Below are 12,590 nucleotides of genomic sequence, written 5' to 3'. Positions count from 1 at the left end.
AAATCACTACAGGAGATCTCGCAGCATGTGAAGAACCACTGTATGTAATTTATGTGGAAACAGCAGGATTCAATTCTCTAATGTTATTGCCACATTTTACAAGAACTGTGCCAGTGCCACACAAATTCTAAAGACTGAGTTAAAAGTTATAAACGTGTCAAAAATATTTTAGATAAATGATAAAAGAATAATTCAGATGAACAGAATAAACAGATGAACTCATTCTTTGTGGCCTGCCTGTGCTCACACTGGGGATTTTGCCATGGTTAATAGAAGCAGGATCAAGCCCCAAGTTGTGGTGACATGTTTTTGTTCGTGGTAATTATCCTTTATATCTCCAGTTTGCCATGAAAAATAGAAGGTGCTTAATTTTCATCTCATGAGTAGTCCACAGAAATCAACAGAACTGTCTGCTTAGAGATAATTGTGCTCTCCAGGGCCAAACTCACAGTGTGGTTTATTCTCACGTTTGCTGCTCTTAAGTGCCTGAGTCTAATACTAAGATGCAACCAAGCTGCCCAGCACTAATGCTCAGCTGCAGCCTAACAGTTGTGGGTGCTGCAGCGTCCAACTTGGGACATGTGCAAAACTAGCTAATTATTAATATCCCCCAAATGAATTAGTCTGACTCTCATAAACTAAGCTGGAGAGTGTCTGGAGTGTTAAGTCCTTGTGAAAGAAAGATTTGAAAGTTTTTATTTCAAAGAGGTAGTATCTTGAGATAGTATAAATGAAGCTTGCAGGAATCTCAAAACTGAGTGATTCTTCTGCAGAAACGTAACCTAAATGTTTTGCTAACTGTAGAAGAAATTGTTAAAGAACCAAGCTGTTTCATTATTCCATTCAAATAGCTGTTACAAAAAAACCCAAATAAACAAACAAACAAAAAACAAAAAAACCAACAAAAAAACCAAACCAAAACAAATGAAAAAAAGAAGTCACTTGGCTAGTTGATAAGAAGTTTGTAGTTTTTTATGCAACATGTGGAAGTTCTTCATGCTGGTATTTGGGTTTCTTTATTCTTCTTTCCAAGTCTTTAATCTCATCTTGTTTGCTTGATACTGGCAAACTGGATTAGTGTAGCAGATTTAAAGCTGCAACACGCACATAAAAAAAGAGAATGTGTATTGTATTAACTTCAGAAGACTTTTAAAATTATTTTTTAATTTAAGAGGAGTGGAATTGCACCACTTCCTTATTTGAAATTTTTGTCACTGTTTTCCTGAGCTCGATACTTTCCCAGTCAGTCTTCATCAGTTCATGACTATGTGGTCTTCTGTATGCATATGCAGTGGTGGTCAAATACAGGGAAGTGATGAAATTTCCTCTAAAGTGAAACTTTGTACCTTTCATAAATTCAGCCCATTTTCTAAAATAACCTTACTCTATAGTTTTTAATAGAATTGCAACTGTATTAAAATAAATTATTTGAAGTCAATTCAAATATTATTGTTTAGCTGAAAGTTAACAGCACCTAAAATAGTGAGGGGCTTCTAAGTTTCATTCTTAGAGCAAGTAAACAAGAAGAGACTTTTCCTTTTTTTTGTTCAGGATGTTGCTGATGCTTTCACCATTTACTGATTTCCTTGTACTAAGTCATTCACAATTACATGGCTTCTTTTATTAATAATGAGTTGTAAAATCAAATGACTTGATAGAGCTGTCACAGAGATATCAATAGTGGCGACTTTCCCATTCATGTAACAAGATGATGGGAAAGGTGCAGATAGATTTGTGTGAAGAGATTAAATAGCCCCTAGCCAGCTAAAGCTTGAGATTTAGAGGAAACATAATGCAAATGGAAGTAACTTTCTATCAGTTAAAATATAAATGCTTATTATATGATGGAAGAACGGTCTGTCTTAAAAAAAAAAAAAAAAAAACGATCTCTAGCAGCTTATTGGATGGGTTTAAAACAGACACATTTTGCTGCAAAGGGAAGTTGAAAAGAAATACTTCTACAAGATCTTGTTCATAAGCGCAGTGACTCTTGTGTTTTTTTATTGGTTTTAAAGAAATGTCTGGAAAATGACCCAGAACGGTCTGTTACTTTGTGGAGACATTTTCAGTGTTTAGTGGTTGTCAGCTGAGTTGCCTGCTAAAGAAATATTTTTGTGTTTTTCAGTTTTTACAAGTAATGTGAAGAGCTTATGACAAGCAATTCCTAAAAAGCACAAATTCCAATCATGGGTGCATACAGAGTATTTTCAAAAATAGACCCTAACCCAAAATAGTGTAGGAAGTATAAAGAAAAAAGAACTAGGAAACCACATTTTAACATCTGCATAGACATACTTGATTGTTGTGTACCAAACAATATTCTCTCCTTTGACATGAGTTGTCTTTGAATGACAGTAAGCAAGCAAACAAACAAAATATTAGGATTAATGCATTAAGTCAAAACACCTTATTCAGAAAAAAAGGAAGAAATAACAAAAAAAAATATAAGCAGATAATTGGATGGTGTAGCCTAAAATTCTGTGAAGGAATGGGAAATTTTGTAATGACCTAAGATAAGCAACAACTATTTTTACAAATTAATCTTCTGTAGAAGCATAGGAAGGTTTACTGGTTTTGCATGGGGAGGATGATCTTTCTCAGCTTCTTCTGTTGAAACACATCATTGAAAACTTCTAGCATGAGAGAATTACTGATCCTGGTCATGGTATAATGTGATCATGGTATAACATCGTGGTCATGCTCTCCAGTTGTTGCTGTTATTTTTATCATGTTCTTTCAAATGAGTGGCATTTGGAGGCATAATGCACTTAAGACTATAAATGGGCAGATTATATGAATCCAAGAAGCCTTTGCTGTTTTCTAAGTTTTTCACTTCACTGGCTGCCTTAATGAATTATAGCAGACAAATTCGAGGTAATTTTCTTCAAAATTAAAAATTAACTTTCATGTGAAACTTACCATCTCATTCCCAGCAACAACAATCTCATTTTGGGAAAGTCTTCTGATATATGTAAGATAGAATATTTCCAATATAGCCAACGGTTATGTTATTCTAATTTGCACAATCCAGATCAGGAATGCATAAAACTTTTTGAACCAAACATGCTAGAAATAACATTTTCTGAATATTGGGTTAGAAACATATTATCAGCATAATTGAATTTATTATGTTCCAAAGAAGCAATTACTGTTTCAGTGAGAACAAAACACAGACTCTTACTAAAGACACGAAAAAAACATGTATCTGTTTGACAAATATATCACTAAATGGTACATAAAAGAACTGAAGACTTATTAATAGCAGCAAAAAACACTGAACTGGTTATCACAGATCAGTTAATGTGAAGTCAAAGATTTAACTGGCTAATATGCCCATGTTGATATGAAATGTATTTTTAAATCACTCAGAGTTGGTCTACTAGGGTATTGCTGAAGTTATTATCATGATGCATGATAATGAGTTACAAGGAAAAGCTTTAAAAATTATTTAAGTTAAAATAATACTTTACTGACCTTAATATCTATTCCTTTCTTGTTGAGGGGGGGTTATGTTTTCTGTTTCAATGCTGCATTCAAGAATGTCACAAAGTGGCAAAACTCTCATGGTGGTTGTATTGGTGAACTGCACATTCAGGGTCAGTATCAGCAGTGCTAAAGAGTAAGCCACAACATTAGATGGTAGTTAGATGTTAGTATATACAAAGAGATTTCTAAACAGTCTTCTAGACACAAGCCCAACATTCCCTAATAAAAGCAGGTGCTGAGTTACGTGCAGGCACTTCCTGCTTGCAGGGCATGGGTTTACCATCACACCCTTTCCTCTAGGGGTGCAGGTTCTCATACACACACCTGTCCTGTAGAATATCTGAACTCTTTGCCTTGGTGCACATCTCTCCAAACTAGTAGTTCTCGTTTCAGTGAGAGAGCATCCCCCAAGTTCTCACTTGCACATCAAAGGTGTATGTCCCTCCATGGTGCACAGTGGTATCAGTTTGGGGCAGTTTTGGCTGTCCATTTCTATACATTCTCCTTTTCCAAGACTCAAGGTTCTATGTGTACTTTTCTGTCACTAATTCTCCATTATTGACCATACATATTTATTTATTTGTTTGTTTGTGTTAAGGAACCATAGAGTCATTTTCTGTCTCTTACTGTTTTAGCAATGCATTTCGAGTGGGTTATCTTTAACATTTTTTTCCTGCTTTGATACTTTTATGCCTGCTTAAAAATCACAATTCTCTTCCACAACAAAATTATGCTCTGGATACAACAAAAATGGATACAAACCTGGAAATTCTGAAAATGTCTGGAAAAGCACCACCACACAAATACTAGATAATGTATTTAGAAGTGAAATACTTAGATTATCCCTAATATATATAATAGATCCCAAGTTTTGCATCTTACTACAACACCTAGTTTCTCATGGGTTTGCATGCCTTAAAGTTACAAATTAAAAGTTTCAAACTCTCCAGAGATCAGATGTGAAACTAGGCTGGTTTCCAGTGGAAAAGAGTGCTTTTAGGTCATCCATAAATCAGATTGGTTTTTTTATTATAACCCAGCTATTTTGGCCCAGCATACATGGTCAAAATGGCCAGAAGAAGGCTGGCTTTCCTTTTTTCTTGCTTTGCCTTCCCTGTCTTTAGCCATTGTCTCTCCCCCAGTTTTTGCATCTCAATATAAGGTACATTTTATTTTGACTTCTTTGTTTGCTTTTGTGCAGTTTCCCTTCTTGGCAGCTGGCCTGTGTGGAGCCTCTAGAGGGAGGAGATTGTTCCGCCTCCTGGTGATTTCTCAGGCTCTCAGGTTTGGCTGTAGGCTTCCAACTCCCTGCTGTGCCTCTCACATGGTCTTCCACTTGCTATGTTCTTTGGTCTCTGGTCCCTTTTTTGGGAAGAAAATAGTCTGTTCAGAGCATAAGAATTTTCGAACAGCCAAACCTCCAAGCTAACGAAAAGAGAAACTTCCCACAAAGTAGAAAAGGGCTATGCAGATCTGTCTACAACTCTGAAAGGCACTGGCTTAGCCAAAACCAAGTCTGAAAGTAAGGACCTTACTACAGGGATGCTATGGGCAGGTGGGAAATTGCACAAAAAGCCTTTGCAACTTTTGTTCTGTCCTTCCTGTTCAATTGGAGGCTTTTTCTATACAAGAAAAGAAAAGAAAAAAAAAAAAGACCCAAAAAATAAAACCCAAAACCAAACCAAACCAACCAAAAATGAAGAAAAAAAAAAAAGCCAAAAAACCAAAACCCTCTGTGAAGCTCACTATGGGGAAAATATTTAGATAGGTCTCAGTCAAAGCTGTGGCCAGCTCAGGGTTCCATTCATTCTGTGTGGGCTCACCATCTCCTCTTCCTTGGGCCAGTATTATATAATCTTTGATTCAGATGTCGTCCCTGAAGTCTGCTTACCCAGACGGTGTTCCTGTCTGCCATTTTCCCCTAGATGATCAGTGAAGATCTGCTTTTCTTATCTTTCCAGAATGCTCAGGCTCTACATTAAGCAATGTGTACCTCACATAGTGTGTGTACCTCTTGTTTGATCTGAATAAACTCTCTACCTCTCTATTTCTGTTCAAAATATTGCCGTTAATGTTAGAGTTCAGTGTACTTTTCATACTCTAAGTCTCTTGATTTCGTCCACTAGTTGCTTACTCTGCATAGAATACAAGTGACAAACATGCATAATATTGTAACAGAGTTGTGTTTTTGCATATGAAAGTGATTGTTGATTCAGCATCAAGAGGGTTTTATACTTGGAGAGGGGATGGAGGGAGGTGGAAAAAAAGCAAGAAAATAATGAGTGAGACAATTTCTAAATATCAACATTTTTGTGAAGTTTCTTGATTTTTTTTTTTCTCAACACCTTGAGAAAAAAGTTAAACTGAAATTATGATATCCACATTGGCTACTGAAAATTAAATGGTTTTGTCTTTTTTTATATATATTTCTATTTTTAGGTCCGAACATGGATTCTTACAGTGGGATACACAACTGCATTTGGAGCAATGTTTGCGAAAACGTGGAGAGTTCATGCAATTTTCAAAAATGTGAAAATGAAGAAAAAGGTGAGGGGAAGCATGCTATTTTCTCATTGCCCTGTTAATATAATTTTCTAGCTGGTTTGCTGCCTTTCCTGGATGGCCATGCTTGCTCTGACTCCATTAAAGTGTCTGTTACACTTTGTGAAGGATAAATTTGGCAAGAGATGGATCCTCTTGTGTTCTAGCCGGTCCTCAGAGGTTAGAGGGAACAGGGGCAGCTGAACTTCTCTCTTAATAAATATTCCAATTGTTGCCATGACTGTAGGCCAAATACCAGCTGCATAAACAGCCTGCCTTTTGTAGGTCTGGCCACATTCAAAAGAAGCCATTGGGTATCTGAATAATTCAGTTTATTTACATGCAACATTGTGGCCCTTTGAGGCTATGGGTGGCTTTAGGAGGGCCACATAGTCTGACTTCCAGTGTGCAAAGTGTCCAGCCCAGTGGGTAGACACAGAAAATAGCATATTTCTTCCCATGAATCCTGCATCCCTATAAATCTGGCTGCAAAGTTATTTTCTTTCTTTTTCTTCCCTTTCTGCTCCCGTGGGAGGCACCTCTTATCTGCTGGTATTTTTACTGTGTAGTTATGGCCCAGGCATGGGGAGTGTAGTATGACCTTGATGGGTCTCAGGAGAGAGAAACAAAGGGGGGCAGTTTGTGCCTGGCCAGCCTGAAACCAACCTAGCAATGGGAGGAAAGAGCGAGCCCTGGGGCTTAGGGTAAACCCCAGGTCAGGGAAGAAAAAGAGTACTGGGTTTTTGGCCCGGTGTAAAGGGAGTTGTGTGTGAAGCTTTGGCTTGCTATGGATTTCTTTGTGTTTTATATGCCTTGCTATGCTCACCTGTAGCATTGTAGTTTGTAGATAGCTTTTCCATTTAAACTTTCCATTGCTGTCCAATCCAATTGCATGAGGATTATTCTTTTGCACCTTTTGGAGCAATAGAGCAATCTGTCCGCTCATTAAACCACGACAAACATATACAGATCTTTGAGATGGCTGATGATAATTGCACTAAACTGCAGAATAGCTCTGTAGCTCCAAAATGTGCTTGCAATCACAAGCATAATATCTCCCAGGGACACACTTGGCTTAGTCAAGGTCACAAATCTTACCAAAAGGCATCTTTTCTGGAAGGGGTGCAAGGAAGGCAAACCCATGCAGCAGCATCTAGCCTTCTGGCAGTGTCACATTCAAAGATTCTGAATGGCTTGATATTGGGGCTTTCCTGGTCTCTTTAGTCTCAGAGTTGGAGTTAAGCATCAGGCCTTCAGACTTTGTAATGAGAGGTGGACAGTGCAGATTGTTGTAAGCTATCAAAGTGAATTTGGGTTCTCACTCTTTTTAGTATGTTGTTTCAGCATCCAGAGGTCTCCTTCTGGTAGATCCATAGCTGATATGAAATGTTTGCTGTATATGGCTGTTTGGGATACAGGTATGTCATGGAGGCACCCACAAAACAGACAGCAACAAGTACCCAAACATGCAGATCTATTGTAACCAAAATTGCTCTGCACTTCGGAAGTCAGTTGGGAATATACTACTACAAAACCAGTTAAACCTTAAGCTTTAAGGAATGTTCTTTCTAGAAAGATGAACCAAAATGTGTGTGCGCTCACTCATAAAGGGGGAAAAACCAAAATGTGTGTGTGCTCACTCATAAAGGGGGAAAAACCAAAATGTGTGTGCGCTCACTCATAAAGGGGGAAAAACCAAAATGTGTGTGCGCTCACTCATAAAGGGGGAAACCTCCCACTCAAGGGTACCCCAGATATACCTATGCCAGTGGTGGGGTGAGGACACACTCAGTCTGCAGAAATATCCTTAGATGGCATCCCATTCTGAGGGCAGAGGATGCAACTGCCAGGCTGCCTGCTTCAAGGAGACCAACTCAAAATGGCTCTGTGGTTGGACACTATTTATAGCCTAAGTCAAAGCTGCACTGTGGTCAGTTCTAATTAGCTGGAAAACAGAGCCCACAGAACCACCCAGAAATAAGGTGAGAGCCTGGGCATGGAGGTGCTGGTTAATGTCAGGGAGGTGCTGAGCTGATATTTATCAGCCTCTAGCAAGCCGTGGGCCTTTGTCAGGTGTCTGTCAGGCTTTTGTCAGGGTGCTTGTACCTGCTACAAAGTGTTACCCAAAAGTTTCTCACGGATTGGTAGCAGGAGGCAAGAGAAAGCGCAGTTCATAAAGCTTTCTATTTCTAAATTTACTTGAAATTGCATTAGCTTACCCTAAGAATGATTGGAATTAAACTACAGTAGTTGTTGACAGCGTTCTTAGTACAGCAAATTTCTGTAAATAATAGCCTCAGCTTAGGAGTAGTACAACACTTCATGTAGGTATTGTTCCTTTGATGTTTTTCCCATGGAGCTTCTTTTTTCATAGTAAGTGCTTTTAATCAGATGGTTTTATATAAAAATGAGAAAATTGGTGAATAGGAATATTTTTATGGAAAAAACATAAAGAGAAATGTGCATGAAATGGAGAAACGTAATTATTACAGTTTAAGTAGTGCTGTTTGCAGTTCCTATACCAGCTAAATAGATTTATTATAATAAGTGGTAAAGAGTCAATTCCACCCAAAATAAGTAGAATTATATTCCAAAACTTTGTCAGATTTTTTTTTCTTTCTTTCTTTTTTTTCCCCCTAGTGCTATGTTATTTTCTCTGCAGTTGCAGCATACAGGGAGTTGCTGTCACCACAAGGTAGACCTTCCTCTAAAAAGATTTGAACTTTAGGTAGAGAGGGAGTTAACTCAGTTCCTAAGAGGATTTATGTCTCAGGTTATTAAGGAAATACATTCCATGGCTCGAACTAGAGCTAGCACTCTGGCACCTTAGCAACAAAACCATCTAGTATTTCCCTCTGCTATACAATTATGTCAGATTTGCTTCAATGTTTGTTAATTGAAACCCATATATAATTCAGTGTAAAAAATAATGAAGATTACATAACAAATATATAAAAACTGACTAAAATAAGAAATTTCTTTTCCATAGGGGTAGAGACCACTCTTTCTGCACCTGTGCAAAGAGCCTACCATAATCTATCAGTTAATCCTACCTATTTTTCAAAGATCTTACACTTTCTGTATTAAAGATTTTTAACCAAAGTTGAAGCAGTATTTTGCCTTCTGGCAAAATGAAATTTCATATTGCAAAAATGTTTTTAACTACATTGGTAGAAACCTTTGTAAATTTGTGATGTTACACAGGTTACTGCCAGTGTAACACATAAAAGCACTTACTTAGTAACCTTTATTATCCTGAGGATTTGGTATTTTCTGCAGTACATACTAATCCAAATAGCACTGAACAGGTACTTCAGTGGACTGTCACTTAAGTATTTGCTTATTTGTTTTTGTTTTTTTTTTAATTGGTTTACAGATTCAAGATGCTACTCAATATTAAATTTGTCTGTTAATTAAACATAATCATCAAATTCTAGATAGTGCCTGTTCTTAAAGACGTCCACTGGCAGCTGCAGATTGCAATTGTTTATTCACAGATGGATGTGAAAAATGATTTAAGATCAGTTAGAAGGACACTAACCAGTATTAGGGAGATAAACTTTCAGACATCTGGAGGAGCTGACCAAGGAGATGCTTTGCTTGGCCAGAAACATCAAGGCTGTTAGGGTACTTTATTCAATATTCTGGAATTAAGTAAATAACCTATTTTATTCTGTAAACTTTAAAAAATGGGTTTCAATATAATCATCTTGGTTTACTTTATTTGGATATCCCATTAAAAAACACAAGCATGAACCACAAAACACAACAGTTTTCTTAATGCAAAATAAATTACCTATCCACTAGATATGATTGCTAGTTACAAATTTTCTGTCTTTTATTTGTCAGGATAGAAAAAACTGTTTTGAAGAGTTGATTGAGAAAAATGTCATTCTGATGCCTTATAAGAATGACATTTTTGTTTCCAGTAGGTGTACTTTACAAAGTATTTTTTTATCTGTGGAAGCATAGACAATAGAATTTTTCACAAACAGGATTTAAGCTGATAAATAAACAAAGGTAGCCCTGCATGAAAAATTCCATGACAGAGCAGACTGGTGTTTCAACGTGAGGAACACAAAGTTCCAAAATTATTTAAGTACTGTAGATACTGTTCATTTGTGATCGCTTCAGTTTCCACCTGTATATGATATTTAGCTCCACCACCTTTGCCTGTCATCCTGAATATTTTCATCAGAAAAAAAAATCCATATTGGCATTTCTTCACACAGTGGAAGAATCTCTGTGTGGCATTTGAAAATATTGGTTCATTCACTTCATGAAAGTGGGTATTAAGCAAGGGAGAAAAGAATGTGATGAATGAATCTCTTTATCCTCATCAAGGAAGGCAAGCTTGCTTCCAAACTTTTACTGGACACTCAAGTGTTCAGTGTGACTTTGTGAGGAGATGAGTGGATTTCTGTTACGTTGTGAGACTGAATATAATGTTCAATAATAATACAATATAGCTTAATTTTAGTGAAGTGAAAAGTGGAACTAAATGATTTATGTCTTGATTTTTGTTAATTTCTGTTTATGAAGCTCTCAAAATCTTTTATTTTCACCCATTTACACATCCACTCCTTTGTTATTGGAAAAAAAAAATCATAATATACTTCTTCTGCTATCAGGTTGCTAACTGTCAAATTTTGCAAGATTCCTAGAACTCTGTTACCGCCTTTGATCTTGCTGGGGCTCAAAGGAAGCAAATTCAAAATGTAGTGATTTTAGCTGGATCTGAAACAGAAAGGCATGAGAGAATTAATTTTTGTCAAATGAAGATTACAAAATCAGTAAGGGGAAACAAACTATTTTTAAATTTTAAAAAGGTTAGTAGAAATAATGGAGATAGAATTAAAAACTAACTGCAACACTTATAACTGAGGTACAATTCTGGTTTCAATAAATCTCCTTTCTGTTAGCTTGTGCAACAGAATATCTTCTGTTCAATGAGAGGTGGAGACTGCTTTTGTGTTTTCCTCACCAGCAGGAGGACTGACAGTGGATGAGAGAGAGAGGAGGATATCAGTGGCAGAAGAGCATGTGGTGTCCCCGGGAAAGCTTTAGCTAGATGAACCTTTTGAAGGAGCCAGCCCTTCTTGTAAAGATTAGAAGGTTGTAAAGCTGTCTTGTTTTGATGGGAACTGTACTGTCTTAGGTTTTAGCAGACATTAAAGCAGTCCTGCATAGTGATTTCTCCTTCACAACTGCAATATGCCAAATAAAGACCATTCACTTCTGACAGTAAATAGTAGTGAGTTTAAAGCAGTGGTATATAAAGTCTCCATGACAAGTATTTGACCATTTGTAGGAGAATACAATAAAGCATGATAATCTGAGTCACACTGTTGCTTATTGCAGTTCATATTTGAAAGCAGAATATTTCTCAGTTGACATTGCCGTGGTAAGATTGTCTTACCCTTAACATTGTACATTCTTAATCTGTCTATTTGTAACTTAATCTTTTAACTGTGAGGGATGTCAGCATCAGGGAGGGATGTTGTCAAGGTATTCAGTTATTACTACCACTATAGACTTCTGGTGGCATATGGTTTTATGTTGACAGTGTTGTTACAAAGTAAACACAGAATATAATTGCACAAAGGATGTATAACAGCATCGTTTCTTAAGACTTGTGCTGCTATAATTCTACCCATTTATGACACTTCATAAGCTTTTCTCTGTTCTTAAATTTACTGTGTGAGGGTAGAATTCTCACAGATGAGAAGGAATTGAAGAGTTTAACAAGCATTGAGAAAAGACATTGGCACTGTCAGAGTTAGAAAGCAACAACAAACCATAACAGAGAAAAATTACTTACCAGTCCAACCTGACTTAGCTATGCCTGGCAGGCTGCAGTCTGGTAAACTTTTTATTATATTCAGCCTACTAAGTCCTAGAAAGACTTCTGAAGAGAGCTTCATGCATGGTCTTCATGCATGGCAAAGATGAATAGGAGATTGTACAGCCTACTTTGTTAACAGTAGCACAAGGATAGGAGGCTGACACTGTGAAGGAACCACAAGGCCAAGAGTTCAAGAGCAAGGGAAGAGGCTGAGAATGAGAAATAAGATTAGCTTCTGCAGGCTTTAGAGGGAACAGAGGCATCTCTGGATAAAAATGATAGAGAAAATCTTAGAATTATAGACTGGGAATAGGGGTTGAGAGGGGATGTTGAATTTAGATAAGAATTCCCAGAGAATTAAAATAGGATTGAAAACCAGCAAAGAGTTTAACGGGACAGGGAGGGCTGTAAAGAAGTGGTCAAGAAAGCTGAGTAAGGTGGACCATAAGCAATCTCCAGTTGAGGGATTAGGTCTGGTTAAAAATTAGTTTAAGACTGAAATTTAGAGGCAGGATTGCAGGCCTGAAAGGTAGGGACATAGACTGGAAAAGGAACTTAGGAGTGTAAAAGGAGTAGGAGGAAAGGAAAAGTTTAAATTAGGATTGGCTGGAATAGTTGCACATTAAGTGTGGGCAAAGCATAAAAATTTAGCAGAGAGTTTTTGAGTTTCGCTGTTATTTTTTCTACTACTAGGTATCTGTAAAACCTAGAGGCAAAA

General features: G+C 37.1%; 1 protein-coding gene across 1 annotated transcript in view; it reads left to right on the top strand.

Moving 5' to 3' along the window:
- The window catches only part of GABBR2 (gamma-aminobutyric acid type B receptor subunit 2), a 498,889-nt gene that overhangs the window by 335,621 nt on the left and 150,678 nt on the right, over window positions 1–12,590 (top strand). The window contains exon 12 of the mRNA XM_054381694.1: window positions 5,926–6,033. Coding sequence (XP_054237669.1) covers window positions 5,926–6,033 — 108 coding nt within the window. The remainder of the gene's footprint in view (window positions 1–5,925; window positions 6,034–12,590) is intronic.

Source organism: Indicator indicator, chromosome 6 (genome assembly GCF_027791375.1).
Source record: "Indicator indicator isolate 239-I01 chromosome 6, UM_Iind_1.1, whole genome shotgun sequence".
Classification (NCBI taxonomy): Eukaryota; Metazoa; Chordata; class Aves; order Piciformes; family Indicatoridae; genus Indicator; species Indicator indicator.
This window is presented reverse-complemented; position numbering and strand designations above follow the sequence as displayed.